The sequence below is a fragment of the Branchiostoma lanceolatum genome, chromosome 7 (genome assembly GCF_035083965.1).
Source record: "Branchiostoma lanceolatum isolate klBraLanc5 chromosome 7, klBraLanc5.hap2, whole genome shotgun sequence".
Lineage (NCBI taxonomy): Eukaryota > Metazoa > Chordata > Leptocardii > Amphioxiformes > Branchiostomatidae > Branchiostoma > Branchiostoma lanceolatum.
In genome coordinates, this window is record NC_089728.1 from 8976401 (window position 1) to 8995191 (window position 18791).

General features: G+C 39.7%; 2 protein-coding genes across 2 annotated transcripts; one reads left to right on the top strand and one right to left on the bottom strand.

Moving 5' to 3' along the window:
- The first annotated feature begins 361 nt into the window (after positions 1-361).
- Positions 362-3060, top strand: LOC136439072 (uncharacterized). Its single transcript, XM_066434228.1, has 3 exons — positions 362-738; positions 1250-2236; positions 2378-3060. The coding sequence occupies exons 2-3, from the start codon at positions 1270-1272 to the stop codon at positions 2701-2703; spliced, it is 1293 nt and encodes a 430-aa protein (XP_066290325.1). The 5' UTR covers positions 362-738; positions 1250-1269; the 3' UTR covers positions 2704-3060.
- On the bottom strand, positions 3058-18717 carry LOC136439073 (uncharacterized). Its single transcript, XM_066434229.1, has 9 exons — positions 18407-18717; positions 15315-15364; positions 14915-15030; positions 12424-12566; positions 7790-7892; positions 6936-7115; positions 6620-6688; positions 5994-6102; positions 3058-5625 (listed from the first exon to the last, which is right to left on the bottom strand). The coding sequence occupies exons 1-9, from the start codon at positions 18565-18567 to the stop codon at positions 5339-5341; spliced, it is 1218 nt and encodes a 405-aa protein (XP_066290326.1). The 5' UTR covers positions 18568-18717; the 3' UTR covers positions 3058-5338.
- Between the last annotated feature and the right edge of the window lie 74 nt (positions 18718-18791).

Here is an 18791-nt window from a genome sequence, read left to right on the forward strand (position 1 = left end):
TTGCGGAAGTCGGGTCAAAGGTTGATTTTCAAGCGGTGGTCTGAGTACTATATGGCGGGAAAATTGAAATTTATCAGAATGTACACAGATTTCAGCAAAATACGCACTGCTCTAGATTTGGGTATCTTGAACGATAAAACTAGGCTTCGAACAGCGACATAACCGAACGTGACTTTTGGGCTATGTGATGCGGAACATTTGTGTCATATATAATTATAAATAACGATGGATTCTGGATAAAAAAATAACAACGCAGAACTAAAGTTACCAATTACATTTCACGAATAATTTATGGACATTGCTTAACGTTGAATCATTTTAAAGGGGGCTGGCTATGCCTCATGGAAACAGGCAGCAGACGTTTATGATAACTTTCGCTTTCGCTTGTTTGCGCTTTCTATTTTGAGAACTTTTTAGACTGAGCCTATTCTATTGCATTACAAGCACTTTCATTTGTGTGTGTTTTTAATCTTTACCCTTTCGATCCTCAAATTCCTTACACTGAAAACGATTGAAATCTTCGATATGGGTGAGAACATTACATACCGTACGGTGACACAGGTATTACGTATGCTGCGTATCAGGTGTCAACTTGAGCCGTTTTCACTTTGACCTTTCCTGACGTCACCAGTGCAAGGTGTTTCTGTACTGACTTCCTCATAGCTAAATGCGATCGCGGAGCCAGACGTCCTGTCACGACCGGACTGTGTTTTACTCTGTTTGGCGGACTGACAGAAGGTAATAGCTGGTGGAATGTACTAGTAGTGTATCTAGTGGAAATGTTCCGAAGGAAAACTATGATTACCGAGCTAGGGTAAAGCATTATACAAAATTACATGTATATGACGTTTGACAGATTGAGTTCTTCGCCATTATCGAAACTTTCTCAAGATCTAGTGCGCATCATTTCTACTTAATTCTGTTCCATGATCACAATACCCGTCAATACTAGTTGTGTATCCGAAGGACTTACAATAATCCAGTTGTCCAAATCATGAGTCTGTTTTCATTTTAAAGTAAAGTGCGCGAAAGTTGAAAGCGAAACGAACAAATTTAAAACACATACGTAGTTTCTTACCAAAGTATCTCATTCCATTTGCAGGAGTGTGCGATCGTAAGTAATCTGAGCGATAGCCACCAACGTTCACTTATATTGTAACGGTTACTACGTGACTTTCAAAATAGTTTTAGTGATACGCTATAAAGTTTCGTTATTCTTTTATTCATGTATTGATATATTGATTCACAGGCCGTGGCTTCGACTGTGATATGGACGCGAACGGATACTCCCGTCCGCGAAAATGGCTAGTTGCCGAAGACGACAAGAATATGTATTCATTTCCAAGGCCACCTTCGCAAGCCAGATCCCACACAGGAGTCGACATGACGGGATATGTTCCCATGGCCAGCCTGTCTCGGAATCCCGAATTTGGCGACAAGAAAACTGGTGAGAAAAACATCCACATGACGGGTGCTCATAAGTTGGGCACTTTCCGGAGCCACGGATTTAGTACACAAGGGCTAAATCGTCCTGTGTCCAATATTGGATATGTTGAAATGATGTCAGGCGAGCCTGAATATGTTAACGTTCCCAAGAAGAAATACGACAAGGCAGAACAAGTGTATGGTCCAGATTCCATGGATTATTACATTCCAGTGCCCAGGGCTGTCGGAGAAGCCAAAAATGTCAGTTTCGAGCACCACGTCTACGTCAACGCCCCCCCGCGGTCTCGTCTGACTAGCGATGGGACAGGGTGTTCTCCGGAGTTTGTTTCACCTTCTTCTGGAGCCAGTGATATGTCAGGGTGTTCTCCGGAGTTTGGTTCACATTCTCCTGGAGTTAGCGACGTGTCGGGCTGTTCTCCGGAGTTTCAAGTTTCACGTTCTCCTGGAGTCAGTGACGTGTCAGGATGTTCTCCGGAGTTTGTTTCACATTCTACTGGAGTCAGTGATGCGTCGGGGTGTACTCCAGACTTCCTGTCACGGTCTCTGGAAGTCAGTAACTCAGGGAGTTCTCCAGAGTTCCTTTCGCAGTCGCCTGGAGTCTCTCTCCGCACAAGATCGTCTCAACACGAGGAGTCCGACTACACACGGGAGATAAGAGGAACAGACAGCTTCGCAGGAAAGGCCATGGAAGATACATGGACTGACTACCATCGTGTCGACATGGAGTCGGTCGCAGGAGAGCGCTGCAACCATGCCGACCTCGGGCATTTCGACGACCTAGAAGTGCAAGGTAATGGTCATTTAAGCATCTACAATGTGATGTAGAGAAATGTAAATGGACATATGAAATAGCAATGACTAACGCCTACATTCCTTCAAAAGTTGCCACATTCACATTTTACTAAACCTAAACCACTACTGTGTGTTTCAGGTTACAGGTGCATCGTGTCCGTCAACGAGACCAACGCCTCCCGTGCGTTCGGCCTGAGCGGGACCTACGAACTTGAAGTGGACATGGTGACCCCAGCCATCACCTTAACGCCCCGGGAGGCCGGAACAGCGCCCCCTATCATCTGGCCCCTTCGCTACATCCGTCGGTACGGTACAGATGGAAACGATATCTTCCGTATGGAGGCAGGGAGACGCTGTTATCCCGGGCCAGGTATTTTCACTTTCAGAGTCCTTTCTGGTAACAGTCAGGACATACTGGGCAAAGTCGAGTTGGCCAGTGATATGCACTTGAACGTAACAGATTAAAAAGAGGAACAGCTTAAAAGAGAGAGGTACTTTATGATATTCCAAATGACTCCAAAGAGTTGTATAATACCTGGTGAATACAACAAACGTAGTCTAACATCTGTACTTTATCAGCGTAGACATAATAGTTGTACATAGATTGTTATTAGAGGTGACTCTCGTAATTCAACGAATATGGAGTTTCTGGACTTTATATACCTATACATGTAGGTAAAATAGAGCATGGGTGTCAGTGTGGCTTGCAAATTGTCTATGACTGACAGAGTGATTATGACTTGTTGTCAATGTCAGGGATAAATATGGGACACTAATCAGTCAAATAAATGCATGCATAATAAAGTTTGTAACAAGCGGTCATTTTGTTGTTTTTATTTTGTGTGAACAAACAACACAGGCTGTATGAAGGCTGTTTGCCACTTGGGATATTTGCACACAATATGTCAAGGTAATTTGTTACACTGTCAGACAAATTAAGATTATGATGAATAAATTGAGAGCTTTCACAATTATGAAGTGAACTGTACACCACCAAATGCAACAATAAAATTATTGAGTATAACTATAACAGATCAAACTGATAACAAATATATACAGAAATAGCAATAGCATGAGGAATAGTTCAAGGTTTTTGCGGCGGTTTTGAGTGGTAAAAAAGCAGCCAGCACAATTTCACAAATTAGTTGTTTGCAAAGTCAAATTAAGACCCCTTACAATGACTAACACCATTATGTGAGACCCGAGACATGCACAAATATGGTGCAGGGATATCACAATGCTACACACAGGATATACATGTAGAGAGATAAATGAAAAATGTGTCTGAAAGCCTTAGAATTTAAAAGCAGGATTAAGATTAAGAAGACAAAAATGAAACAATTCCTTAAGATAGGCCTCATCATCAAAACCGAGCACAAGCTGCCACAATGTGCTGGGCAAAAGGATAACAAAAAAAATGATATGTTAAAATCAAATTGATCCAATATTTGACAAAAGAATCAAGTCAGTGTGGAGTACCTCGTCCCTAGTAGTCTGCATAAGGTTAATGTAGACTGCCTCAAGAACTTTGTTCTTATTCTACAATTTGAGAAGTAATAGTGAGAAGGCTATCTGAGAAAGTGATACAAAAATATGAAAACTGTCTCATCTACATAAGTTTCAAGCTCAAGTGAGGGTCTGTACATAATCACAGAAGTATAAAACTATAATGAAACCATGCTTATAAAGGATCTGCAGCTGCTCAATGATGACACCTAGCAGCTACTGCAAGTCCTGCAGCTCTTGTGCACTTGATTTCAACCAATTTTCCTACATGAACAGCTACTATAACCATTATGGACAATTCTGCAAATCATCATTTGCAATGAAAATACTTTTTATGATCCAAAAATTGTTAGAGAAGATCAATGCTACCTTCTTTCTCCATATTGTCTCAGAATTTGCAGCGTTTCATTAAGAGGAATGTTTGTCATAGAACAATGTAAACACCATGTGCGTGTACAAGGAATTAGATACACATGTTTGTATTATCAAAACATCCTATCTCTAGGAATTACACATGTAAAAAATATTCTACTGCCCAAGTATCTGCTTGAATACATCTGAGTTACCACTGGATACCATATTCTGCAACAAGTTTCTAGCTACATGTACATTGGCACTCCCACCTACACACCACACTGCCATTGGTGATTCTTCCCAACTTAGAGAAGTGTCTATGCTTCTCATTCTGTGACAAACAAACTGAAAACTCAAAAAAGGGTACTGCTGCTTTCCTAGCATTGTATCACTTCACAATCAAATCACATTTTCAGTGCAAGTCTAGACATGAGGTCTATTCAAATTCAATAACTCAACAGTGATAATAATAACATTACACCAACAATGAGTCCACTTCATTTATCACAACAAATTAAATTCTCTGTGTCTTTTTCATCCATTTTTAGCTTATTTTTTGCAAAAAAAAAACAATGCAAAACAATCCTGGGAATTATGCTCAGAAGTCGATCAAGGAAATAATACCTTACAACTACCGGTGTGCTCGTACCAAATAAAAATAAAGGCATACATTCTTTATCTTCATATTGAGGGTTATTAAAATATCAAAAACAGGTACTCTTCAATTGAAAATACAGTTGATAAAAATCCTACAAAAATAGCAGGATTTATAGCAAAGTGTAGTGGTCAAGTTTGATGCAACCTGTCAAGACTACATATCATGTATGAGAAGATGCCTACCACTACAAATAATATTGACATTTGCATCAGTCTGAAATGTCTTAATTCTAGTAAAATCAATTTGGTGGATAAAATAGGCTTCCCAGGAAAAAAAGCAGGAATGGCACTCGGGTTGCAGTTATCATGAATAGATTTCAACTGTTAAGTTTCTTTGATGACCTGCGGGAAAGGAAGCTACAGTTCAAAATCAAATAAAAATATGTTGATCATATATGGGAACTGCTCTCCCACAGCGCTAGCTTTAAAACACTACAATAACTGTGTAAGAGTGATATCCAATGATCTCAACACTTTGTAACTAAAATCTCTATTCCACACTCCACCCATTGCAAACTGAAAGGTTTGACACATAGTCACCAGACTACATCATGAAACAGGTATGATGGCCGACCCATCAGCATCACACCTCCCCTTCTCCAGAAATACCAAGTCTCTGTTGCAGCATCTTTGTTGTCTTCTTAAACTCTCTCTCCATCTGCTCCATACGCTGCAGCTCTTTTGCGAAGGCCTCTGCCTGCTCGCTTTTCTTCACCACTGGTCGCTTCGCAGTGTTGGACTTCTTGTTTTCCTTCAGTTCGTTCTTGGTGAGAATGGGGTTGGACTCTCGTTTCTGAGTCAGGAAGACCTGGGCTGAGGAGGGTCTGCCTTTGTCTGGCATCTCACTCTTGTTCTTGCCTTGCTGTTTAACTGTAGGGAAAATAAGCAATTGTTACAATTTGGGTGCTATATTTTTAAAGCCAAAATACTGGGTGAGTGGAAGAAAATGTAAAACACACATTTATAACAGATATCTAGCAATATTCATTGCTTTTCAGTTACAGTATGCCTTTTTAAAATCAAACAAAAACAACATTCATTCTGTGTAGTAGAGTGTGCAGAAAGAAACCATAGCAAAGGTAGGTGAAGTGTCAAACTGTCATCAATGTGCATTTATACATATTCTTCAGGGATCCAATTAAGCAAGGCAACAGGCCAGAGATCTGTCTTCTCCAGTGACCTGAAAGCATGCCGTTCCACTTCGCTAGAGCTGTATTTACAATACACAGTCCCCATACCTCCTGACTTGGGTCTGGCCCTCATGGCATCTTTTTCTTTCAGCTCCTTGGCACTTACTGGTCGCTTACGCTGCTCCAGTATTTCATTAGCACTGTACAAGTCTGGTTGCTGAGTGGCAAGGAGGAAATACTAAATGTCAGCATTTATAAGGTGTACAACTACATAAGGTTGAGCTTGGGGAAATTTGCAGTATTTGATAGAGAAGCACATACTGAAAATGTTCAAACTTTTGCAAAGGGTTTATTTTTTCATTTTTTGGTGATGACCTCTCCACCACGAATTCATGACACTGCAAATGTGCATTTTCAATGTACAACTACTGTACTTCAGAATTGTTTCAACTGCAAATTTAAAACACAGCGTAAACATCCTTTCCCCCCTACCGCAAAATAAAACCACTGCGAAAGTAAGTGAATCTACAGCACATTGTACTTGTCCTCCTTACATGGTTAAAAATTGAACACACCTACATGTAGAAAGAATCCAGGAAACTGTTCATTGTGAGAACCTGAGTGAACCCCAGATTCTTAATTCTTTTTCAAAATTTGTTTTTCTTTACAAATACTAGTACATATACCGTATGTCAGTATCTACTACGTTTTCAAAACTAGTGTGAAGCACATACCTTGGGATATCTCTCTGAGAAGCTCTGATAATATTTCTCTGAATCTTCACCGACACTTCCTGCTCTTTCCTATTGATGGATAAAATAAAGATATAGTAGTAGAAGTAAAAAATGTAGAACCTAGTACAGGGTACATCTACATTGAGTAATTTTAGAAAGCTAAGTTTGTATCCAGTAATTGATTAAACTGCTGCAGGGTTCCCTGACACAGGGGTGGGCAGCAGTCAGTTAGTCTTCAAACCATACTTTACAGATAATCTATTACAATCGTCATATGACTTTGGAAAATAAAGATGTATATATCATTCCTACATACCCTCAGTCTATTGACCTCCTTGTTTTTCTTGGCACTGTAGGCGGGTTCGATGAACAGGTCAACAATGGAATGGATGCTGTCGTCCTGTAGTGTCGGTCGTTTCCCCGACGCTGGTCTGTACAGGTGACCATGTGATGGGGAACGACCATGGGGGAGGGGTGGTTTGGTGGACTCTGGGCTCTGTAGACATAGGGAAAGAAGAAATCAAGGTGGTCTTGTGGTTAGGGTTATTGACTAGAACCTGTAGGTTTTTGGTTCAAATCCCTACCAGGCCCCAAAGTCGCGCCCTTGGGAAAGGCACTTTACGTTACTACTTCTTCATCACTGGACTTGAGGTGAAAATTAGTAGCTTCTGTGTAAGGAACATCCTCTTTGATGGAACATCAGCTGAAGGTCCCATGTTTGAGGAGAGTCACATTAAAAATTCCACTGCACTTGACACTGCATGAAAAGAGTAGGGGTCCTTCCCCCTTACAGTGCGGTCTTAGGCAGCTTGTACGTACTGTACAAAACTGGTGTGTTACCCCTAAAGGCAGTCTACAGGTTATGAAAAACAATCAAACACCATTGTTGAAGTCCTTGATTATCAAAGCTGTCCTCTACGGACGGTAAAATGTTAGGCATTTATTTCAGTCACATAGTTGACATTTGGACACATTCCTTACATTTTAACTTAAATATCACTGCTGCCTTTTGCACCTTTCCCAATGATTAACTTTGATGTGATGAATAGAGAATCTGGTAAAGAACGTTGTGGTCTTGCTACTTTTCTTACATGCCATTTTTGGCCATATCATCTGTTGTTACATCTTCTTATCAAAAAGGAAGAGGAAGTAAAACAGGATAATACTAACAGGAGGGGGTGCTGTGTTCAGTTTGTCGGACGGTGTTCCAAGACTGCCTACATCTCCTAGTGTTGATCTCTTCTTGGCTGACAATGTTCTGACTCTGCCAGGCCTAGAAGGACAGAAACAGCACTCTCTGTGATATCATTTCTAACTAGAAAGGCAACATTTGCGAGCAAATACAGCATGTTTAGCCATACTCCTCGCCATGCAAAAAATGGACTGTCCCAAAATAACAATGAACCCTTCTAAAATATTTCCACTAAAGAAATGGATCACCCCAGTCCAAAATTGAGTTTAAAAACAATAAGTCTCTACATACAGGGATGGAGTCTTGCAGTAGCACCTCAACACAATATGGACCAGTCCAAAACCATATCCACTTAAACAAATACACTTCTGCTAACAAATGGACTTTTTCATTATCACTCCAGCTCAAAATTGAAATGAATAATTAAAGAATCCTCCCCTTGCAAAAATTGGATATTCCGTGCCATCTACCTGTTAACTAGACCAGTCGAAAAATATCCGCTCAAAATTACACTCTTGCGCATAATCAACCTAGTTCAAAATTGAATCAAAAAAGATTAACCCCAGGGAAGAATGAAGTTTTCCATAGTATACATAATGATATATATGAAGATTTGACAGGAGAGGAAAGAAATAACCAAAACCAACATATTTCAGCGATAGTATAGGTGAAATATAAAAATGTGACACCCCTATGTCTGAATGCATGATTCAATAGTATACATTTTTGGTTGAAAATAACAAAACGAAAAAATTGTTTATTTCAAAAATCGTTTTGAAAGGCTGTATGCCAAACATTTGAATGAGGGCCTGTGTACATGATCAAGGCAGACATATGCCAAATTTCACATCATTTTGGTTTAATACATAGGAACAGTTTACTGGAGATGTGTATCTTTGTTAAAAAAGAAGTGAACAAAGCCATGCAAGCACATTCCCATACCACATTTGGTATGAATACTAGCACACCTGCGCCAGTAATGCAAGATAAATAGATTAACTCAATTGGTCAGGCTCACAGGCCAGGTGCACTTGGGGTCACTGACCTTTAGGTCATATGGTCAGGCTCACAGACCAGGTGCACTTGGGGTCACTGACCTTTAGGTCATATGAGGAAAATACCCAATGTTCTCCCCAAAATACCCTGCAAAATCGTATTTTGAAGTGATATATGCCAAAAGTGTGAATGGGGTTCTTTGAATATTTGTTCAATGTACCCCCATAGCAAATTTCAGGTCATTTTGATGTATTTCCAGAGCACAGGAGGCCAAAATGTACGTTTTTGGTCAGAAAAACCTCAATAAAATCACTTTCAAGGTCAATATCGGAAAAATTTAAAAATCGTCTATGGGTATTTGCCTAAACTACCTTTGTACCAAATTTCAGGTCATTTGGTCAAAAAATGACAGAGATGAATCGATTTGAAGATTTGACAGGAGAAGAAGAAGAAGAAGGAGAAGAAACATGAGTAAAAACAATATGTTGAGCCATACTAGGTATGGCTAAACATAAATACATTCTGCACGAGAACAATCACATATCTCAAGTTCACAATTCTTCTTCATTCTACAGCTTTTCATATATTTGCAAGAAGCTCAACAGTTGTAGACAGAAATATGCCTAAGTGAGTCTGTGATCTTTGTGACTCACTTCTTAACTTTATTTATAGTAATAGTTTATTGCAAATTCATGCCCGTAGGCTAATTGCATGTTGACAACAATGTTGAAATACAAATGTAAGGTAAAACAAAGGTATACATGAATACAAAATCATTCTATATTGCTATTCTACAGTAAGTTTCTATATCTACGGTACTAATGCGGGGTTTGATTTCTTCTCTGAAAGCAGTGGAAAATAAAAAGTCCCACACTTTCAATGATGAGTGGGTTGGAAGATTTTAAAAGGAATATGAGTTTCTGTGTATTTCTTAATTTAGAAAAGTTTTTGGAGATTTCGGATACTTTCGTGAATAATCTGTTTCTTTCTGTTTCAAATTCGGGACATTTACCATATGAACTAGAGTTCCACGAACACATTATCTTCGCCAAATAATCAAGGCTTATCATGGAGAGTGATTGATATTTACGTGCTTATCACCCCCTGCAAATTTGATCATGCACCATACCATTTGGAAGTTATGATGGGGCGAATGAGTCCAGTCTAGATATGGTTAAAAATCATTTGGTGGTACAGGACTATTAACGTTATATGTGTAGAGTGTGCTGATATATGTTATAACTGGTCATGAAAAAATATGAGTATGTTGATATTATATGGGCCACAAAGGTTCGATATTGCAGTGTTGTAAGTTGAAAGTGATGATGAAATAGTACAGTCAATATATATGAATAGAATAAATCTGGCTGGTGGTTGACGTGTTTTTAGGTGTTTTTGTCCTGCTGGGCTTTCTATTTTGTCCCTATTTCGTTATGTCGCCAACAGTGTTGAACAAAAATGCCTTAACTGAACGCGTTAAACCAGCAGGACCCACACCTCTGCTTGGAGAATAGTTTATTTATTTGACCTACATGTACGTTTATGCAAGGCCATCTGTTTACATGACCTGACACTATCCCATGTCCCATTGAAATGCAGTAGGTTAACAAACTTTCCTTACTAATTATGCAAATAAGCTCCTGATTTGCATAATTAGTCATTGATAATGTAAAGCACCATCTGAGCTCTCTACATACCAAACATCACGACGATCTGTCGACCCCTTCTCAAGTTATTCATGTCCGAATGTCAAAACAAAAACACCCACTGCAGTTCTAAACACGCCGCTAGGGAGCCAAAATTTACAGAACTTACTTTCTGTGGCATGAACTATCTACCACACAAAAATCATGACCATAGCACTTTCAGAAAATATGCCCGTAAATTTTGAAGCTCCGCTGCAGTACCTTAGGTACCCGCTAGAAGGCCCATTATCGAACTTGACCTTCCTTTCTGTAAACCCTACCCATCCACTAAATATCATACGGATCCATCAACAGCTTCTCGAGTTATGCTGGCGACATACAAATACACATCCACACAAAGCCCGCTGCAGTACCAACGGAAAATACCAGGGGAACTATTTTTGAACTTGACCCCCGTTTTCACAACATCTACACACCTACAAAAAATCATGAAGATCCATCAACGTTTCCGTCACTTTTTTTGATTACATACAAACACAAAAAAATGTAAAGTCTGCTGCAGTACTGTTGAAAAACGCAAGGTAAACCATTTTCGAACTTAAGTTTCCTTTGCACAACCACTACACACCTACCAAAAATCATAAAGATTCATTGAAGCTTTCTTGAGTTATGCTCCTGACATACATTCAGACCCACCCAACAGATTTTTCAACCGAAAACATAATCTTCTCCGAGTACAAGTACTCGGCGAAGATAATTATGATAGAGAGGGAGACAGTATGTGCCAAGGTCCCCAGCTGACACTCTGTGGGCTGTGAATGTTGATGAATTATTCTCATGTATGTTGAGCGGGGTGCTCACTGGTACTGAGGGAACCATCATGAAGTGAGCTATCAAAGGAAAAACAACCTTCCCTCACAGTAGGCCTTGAACCTCCAGCTGGGAAAGCTTGTTACAGACATAGCCAACAGCTATATACAACAAGCGACACTTCCACTTTTTGAGACCATTGAACACTGCCTACTAGCAACATTAGAAGACCATCTGTTCGTCTTTTTAACCTTCTCCCTGCTGAAGTAGCTGATTGGCACCAGATTTGTATTGATTATGGGGTTAGACAGCAGGAAGAAGGTTGAAGTCAACACTGTCCTGTTTTGAAGCCACAAGAAAGCATGAGGAAACATGTACATTGTACAGCATAAATGCTCTATTTGTCATATAGTAGCTGAAAAAACGCCTTCTTGGCATTGCAAATCTCCGTCTCCCAGCCGAACAATAGACAGCATGAGGGCATGGCAAGGTCAAGGCTTTGTTGTGCTTTGAAACCTAATCAACAAGACGAGCAGGAAGTGGCCGTTGATGTAAACAGGAGGGATGTTGTCTGGACCAGGGAAAGTGCCACTTTACAGGGTGTCAATAGGGAACATGATCTTTCCTGAAGGAAAAAGTTCAGACACAATAATAGACTGGATTTTCTTTTTTAAGAACCAACACTCATCAGACCTGACAAAGTGCTGATATAGAATCTACAAGTTATGTAATATGAAAACAGGAATAAGGATGCTATAATGTGAATTATACAACTTTCCTATGGTGTTAGGAAATGAAACAGGAAATTGATGTAGTCTAGACTGAACATGGAAAGATATTCAGGGAAACAATAGCAATACATATGCAAGACATATTGTAAGCTGACATATGACTACATCATAAATAGCATATGACTTCACCATAAATAGAACATGACTATGATCTGCAACGTACTGCAACCAACTTCAAGAGTAACATGTAAAAATGTATAAGTGTTTGAGGTAATGCAGTTTAGGACACCATGAACATGGGTTACCATCTATTACATGTACTTCTGTACTACAGAATAGTTTCAATCACGAACTTTAAACACTGTGAAAACCACCTTTCCCCTGCTCCGGCCAAATAAAGTCCCCACTAAAATAAAAGAATCTACTGACTTGTCCTCCAGCTGTTCGTTCATGAACATCTCCCTCCTGTGCAGATACTGGTGCTGCTGCTGTCTCAGCTCCTCCTCCAGCATACAGTACTCTCTATTCAGCACACGGATCGTCAGCAGTGCCCAATTGTTCACCGCTCTAGACTGTGGGTCAAAGTAAAATGGGGGACATTGTCAGAATATCTCACAGAATTAGTCCAAGATACAAAAGTCTACATCTTGATGTAATCTTGACAAAGTCATCAAGCTGAAGTGCTTAAGTATAATTTGTGCTTAAGGCTGGGTCAAAAAATCTTTATTGCATTGGTCTCTTAATGACAGTTACTTTAGGCATGGTTACCCCTGGTAAATGTAGTTCCTAGTTTGATTCTTTATTTGCATAATTCAATTGTTCTTGCTCTAGCCCTACAAGTTTGAGGATGCACATGTACATGTATGTAGCACGCATTATGAAGCTGTGATATAAAAATGTTTCAGGTCTGAAACAATTTAGCAGATAGATAGGTTGGAAAATACAATGATTGACCTGATTTTTCAGCAGGCAAAATATTGGGCAATAGCTTGATGTAAAAAAAAGCTAAAAAAAGGCTTTCCCATGCTTGGTAAAGCAGTGGTGGAGTATATATATATGACATAAAAGACACTATATTATGCTACACTCTACAGTGTGCTTGTATAATAAGTTCAATTATTCGAAATACACATGTAACATCGTAGCTCTCCATGGCCAGGCCACACCTAAAGTGCCGAATCACATAGAGGTGTTGGCACACTTGTATCTAATCCTTGATTTAACTTGGAAATATACATAATTAGATTACAGCTGGTTCCCCAACTACATTTACAACACAAATTGGTACCATATTGTGCAACCAACAAATCAATACTGCTTTAGTGCCTGGAATGGACTGAATTCATTTACATTGCAGTTGTCATTACTGGGAAGGTTATTTGCTCTGGGTGTATAATGTTGTGTGCAAGGATTGTGTTGCAATGCAAACTTTTTGTTAACATCCCCAGCCATTCTATTGTAGCTCTTTATAATGATTTTTGACTATTGAGTAATACATGATATGAAAATCTGATAGTACATGTGTATCTTTCAGTTTGGTTGTTACTTAATTCAAGATGGGCTAGATTTGGTATACACACTCAGTCAGAGTATATAGACAAACCGATGTGCCAAGTATATAACTGACAACTGCTTTTGTAGTTGCACATAAAAACCACAGATACTCTATCATGGTGATTATCAAAGCACTTCTATTAACGGGCATTCGTAAATTACATTGTACATTACGTCATTCTTGACATGGGGAATTCCCTGCCTCTTCAATTAAACTATATTCATGCAAAGATAATCCCAAGTACAAAGTAAAAGGTGTAATGAGCTATACAAACATTTGATTAGGAGCGCAGCAGGAGTTATTGACTTATTTTTAGGGTGTGGCTCTATATGTACATAAAGCATTGTGGCTGATTGTGTCATATACTCCAAAGGAACTCTCTTGGGAAGTGACAAATGCCCAGTGCAATCATTACATTTATTTCAGGCATTGACCCCTGAATTGCTTTGTCAATTTTGGGGAATGCTTCTGCATAGCAACAAAAGTGATAGACTGAACTTCTGCAAACCACTAGGGTAACATTGTACAATCCTGTACGAGTGCAGAGACTGTCACAGCCTGTGGAGTGGCTGTAATGAAATACATTACACACAGAGGAAAACATGTTAGCCTTGTTCTGATTACATGAACATTAGTATTGTTTGATATATTTGTGGCCTTCAGAATAAATTGCCAAACAGCTAAATAAGTCAATGGATTCCATGAGGGATATCATAAATTCTGATAGCTGCCGGGAGAGCAAGGGCAGAACAACAAATGCAATCAACAGTAATGCCCTAGACCCGTTTGTACATTAAGAGTAATGAGTTGCTAAAACTACAGACAGCGTAGCCTGGGTGCCATCCTGGTGAAATTGATGCCTGCTACAAAGGTTGCTGCCGTGGTTGGTTGGATGTCACCATTGGAGGAGAGGCAAGCTACCCAGGGTGGTATCCAATGGATTCTAAAACTGCAACCGTTTCAAAAATCAAAATACCTGTATAGGTTACGATCTCACCTGGCAAATTTGACCACTTTTTGATGGTCCTTTTAATCATTTTTCCCATTGAGCATTAAGAATCCTGTCTATACAAGTTACCACCTGTCCACAAAGACGACATTTTATTAATCCCAATCCCGAGTGGTCTTCTTGGATAGGTTTGACTGAACGGTTCTGAAGGTCAAATGAATTACAACCATTTCATTTTGAAAATTCTGAACAAGCAAAATTGTCCTGACCCTTTTTTTTGCATCTTCTACTGTTGAATTTTGCTTAATTAAAAAAGTCCCTTTAGTTTCTCATAATTTTTTACATCTTTCCTCCTATTCAATCACAGAGGAAAAAGAAACACCAGTTGACTTTGTACAATGGAATACATGTATTACCTTAGGCAGAGCTGTGAGCCTGGCGTTCCTCTCTTCCTGGTCCCCAGACATTCTCGTCCCTATTTTCCCCTTATGCTCTGCAGCCCTGTCTGGATGAAAGGTGGGCGGGGCTACACCTGTGAAGAAGAATGGAAGCTTCTGATTGCAGTGGTCTCTATTGTTCTACGGTCTAGCATTTAACATTCATAGATGGAACACAGCCAACTTGTGCCTAAGAGGTCACTTTTTTATGTACAAAAGTGCAGAATAAAAGGTCATAAACAGCCATCCATGTTTGAGATACAATTTTACTCCACAGGGAGATAAACAGCCTTTAGACTGACCGTGACAGGAAGATTCAATTAATAAGTGGACTTTTGTTGATCCAAAAATAGACAACAGCCTGAAGGGCATGACCTACCTACAATATTTGCGACATGCACTGCAGCAGTTTCATCCCCTGACCACGCCCTGCAACATATAGGAAACAATACAGTAATTAGTGGTACAACATGTATGTCATTTTTTATGTTTAGCCATACCTAGTATGGCTCAACATATTGTTTTTACTCAGGTTTCTTCTTCTGCTCCTTCTTCTCCTGTCAAATCTTCAAATCGATTCATCTGTCATTTTTTGACCAAATGACCTGAAATTTGGTACAAAGGTAGTGTAGGCAAATACCCCCGGCCATTTTTATCATTTTTTTTCAATATTGACCTTGAAAGTGATTTTATTGAGGTTTTTCTGACCAAAAACGTACATTTTGGACTCCTGTGCTCTGGATATACATCCAAATGGCCTGAAATTTGCTATGGGGGTACATTGAAATGTTTCAGACATGTTGGAGTACGCTAGAAAATATTTCGAAAGTCAAACAAAGGTTCGAAATTGTTCCAAACATTTATTCTTATCAGTTAGGTTGTTGCAAAGGTTTCGTAAATGTTACAACAAAAGGCAAAAAACACCAGCACGGTTACGTGGAATTGACTCTACATCACTTCAAAATACGATTTTGCAGGGTATTTTGGGGGAGAACATTGGGGAACCGTATTTTCCTCATATGACCTAAAGCCAAAGGTCAGAGACCCAAGTGCACCTGGCCTGCCTGTGAGCCTTGCTTTCCTCATATGGCCTAAAGGTCAGTGACCCCAAGTGCACCTGGCCTGCCTGTGAGCCTTGTAACCACCTGATTGGTCAATTGAGTTAATCTATAATATTTATCTTGCATTTCTGGCGCAGGTGTGCTAGTATTCATACCAAATGTGGTATGGGAATGCGTAGGACATGTGCTTACATGGCTTTGTTCACTCTTTTTTTAACAAAGATACACATCTACGTAGATAACGCGCGGACCCCTCGGCTAAACAACTCCCTCGGCTGCACAACTCCCTTGCCGGCATAAGAGCTCCCCCCTCCCCCAATATATATGTCGCGCGTTATAGGAGGCCTGCACAGGAGGCTAATGTAATAAACCAAAATGATGCAAAATTTGGCATGTGTCTGCCTTGGTCATGCACACAGGCCCTCATTCAAATGTTTGGCAAACAGCTTTTCAAAACGATTTTTGAAAAAAAACAACATTTTTTTGTTTCGTTATTTTCAACCCAAAATGTCCGAGGGCGCCTGTGTTCTCTCATCTTTTTTTTTAAAATTGAGGCTCCAAGTCTATCTCCGATGACAAGGTAACATTGCCTAATTTTATGTTGGAGGTTTGAATTCAGGGTCTGGCTCTCTTGCAATGTTATTATTTTTACGTTGGTTAGATCTTTGGAGTACCTTTAGAGTTGAGGATGACTTTTCGAGCTACCACTAGTTCTACTAGTGCTGTGTAAGAGCAAGGTAAGAGTCAGAAAGATAGGAATAGTTTTGTAGGAAAATCTGCACTCTAGAAGGCGCGAAGTATTTCCTATCAAGGACATCATACAACAGACTAGTCTGCAAGCTTGTTGCATACACTTGGTTGTTCTTACATCTATGGCTCTAAGCACAGGAAACACGCTTCCGGTCACACCGACATTGACAAAAACCATACAAGTTACTTTCACAACAACAGTGCTCAACATGTACATAACTGTACTTAGCAAGCTGCCCCAGTACTCCAGTTACCCCCTTTGTCTCGTTTGTCGGACTGATCTTGTTCCAGACTGATCTCAACAATCAAGGTCACACAATATAGACTCCTGCTGAGCGTTCTATCAGCATGACAAAAACTTGGCATTGTCCACATAAATCCCTGTGTAAATGTAAATTGTATAGTACACTTTAAGCCAGACAAATGAGCTGCTAAATTCCAAGGATTACGAACCTCTCTCAGTATAAACAGGATACTAGCAGATATCTTTTACACTAAAGGCTACAACTTATAATAAGGTATCCTTTGTTTTGTGAAATACATACAGTTGACAGTAAGTAAGTAACAGAAGAAAGACTAGGAATTAGTATCAATGCACACGACTATGTAATTTTGTAGCAAGTTTTCACACATACATGTTTATCAAAGTTTAAACTGACCACATTTATCAAAGTTTAAACTGACCACAATTCTTTCTGTAAAAGTATAAGCGAAGATTAAGAAAAATTCACTAGATATTACTGAAAGTGAAGATATCAGCATCAAGGACATAAAAAGGTCCATGGTGTTCATCTGTGAGATTACAGAGTCTGTAGCACTACTTAACGCTTTTGACTCTTTATTCAACCCATTTTAAATAAACTTTAAACTTCTCTTAGCTTTAATACACGGTTTTTCAATACCAGGACGAGGTTCTTTTGGGACATCAAATTGTATTGGTGCAATACTAAACTGTCTTACACGAACCGCAAGAATTTTATCATCTCCTCAGAGTGTGCACAATCTCCTACGATATGAAGTAGCCACAGCTGCAAGGAGTAAGAAGGAAAGTTGCCAAAACAATAGGAACAGCTAGATAACCACCAAGGCCGAGTTCTTGACGATTGCCATCTGATGATTGTGCAAGCTTGAAGCAAGTTGGAAGTCTCAGACTCTGCACCGGATTTTGTACCAACCACGAAAGGAGTTTTTAGAACCTCCTTGAACAAAGCAAGGTTATAGAGAAGTCACAGGTGGGGGACTTTCTGGCATTCCTACTCCTAGCAAATGCAAATGGATAACTTTGCTAAACGGGGCCGGGTACTAGTAACTGTTACATGTCTTGACATAATTGGCATTGTTGAAATTTAAGGCCACAGTAAATTATTCGTACTGGAGGTGGTATGATGATGACAACTTGATCATAATTTGTGTTATAGCCGTACAGGCTCCATTTAGTCTAAACTGAAAGATCATCCTACCTGACCGTAAACTCTACTCTACTCTACAGAACCAAGGACAGAACTTGTTGTGAAAGAGAAATCCAACTTTGCAAAGACACAAAATGACAAATCATGAGCGCAAAGTTACAGAAAAATTTAAAAGTATTAAAACTTGTGATATCACCACAAGGATGTACTGTGCGACCATAATGATATTTCACGGAACTTTGGATCCATACCTCTTCACAAGGCCAATGAGAGTGTGTAGCCTGTCGGTCGCTTTCTGCGTCTCAGCTCGACTTTCCACCAGTTCTCTCCTCAGCTGCGACGCCGTCTCTCGGAGCAACCGCACTTCCGAACCAGCGCTCGCCGCACGTCTGTGCCCTGACCCTGCCTGCATGCCGTTACATCGTCCTCCAAAAATCCTCAGCTTTTTGGCACGTTTGCGTGGATGAAAGTCTTACCAACAAAACAGTGATGAAGAACGGCAAAAAGTCAAACCAAAAAATCCGCCGCCATTTTCCCGTATAAGAAGTCTCGTACAGTCTCATAACCAATCATCTCGCGAGAACTGTTAATTATTCAAGTTGGACTATACCACGTTGTTACTAGGTCAATGACGAC

Excerpts from the sequence above, each read along its gene's own strand:
- LOC136439072 (XM_066434228.1), top strand. The coding sequence starts at position 1,270 with ATGGACGCGAACGGATACTCCCGTCCGCGAAAATGGCTAGTTGCCGAA. Across the intron at positions 2,237-2,377 it reads CGACGACCTAGAAGTGCAAG|GTTACAGGTGCATCGTGTCC; the intron begins GTAATGGTCATT and ends TGTGTGTTTCAG.
- LOC136439073 (XM_066434229.1), bottom strand. The coding sequence starts at position 18,567 with ATGCAGGCAGGGTCAGGGCACAGACGTGCGGCGAGCGCTGGTTCGGAA. Across the intron at positions 15,031-15,314 it reads GCATGTCGCAAATATTGTAG|GTGTAGCCCCGCCCACCTTT; the intron begins GTAGGTCATGCC and ends TCTTCTTCACAG. Across the intron at positions 7,893-12,423 it reads AACGAACAGCTGGAGGACAA|GCCTGGCAGAGTCAGAACAT; the intron begins GTCAGTAGATTC and ends CTGTCCTTCTAG.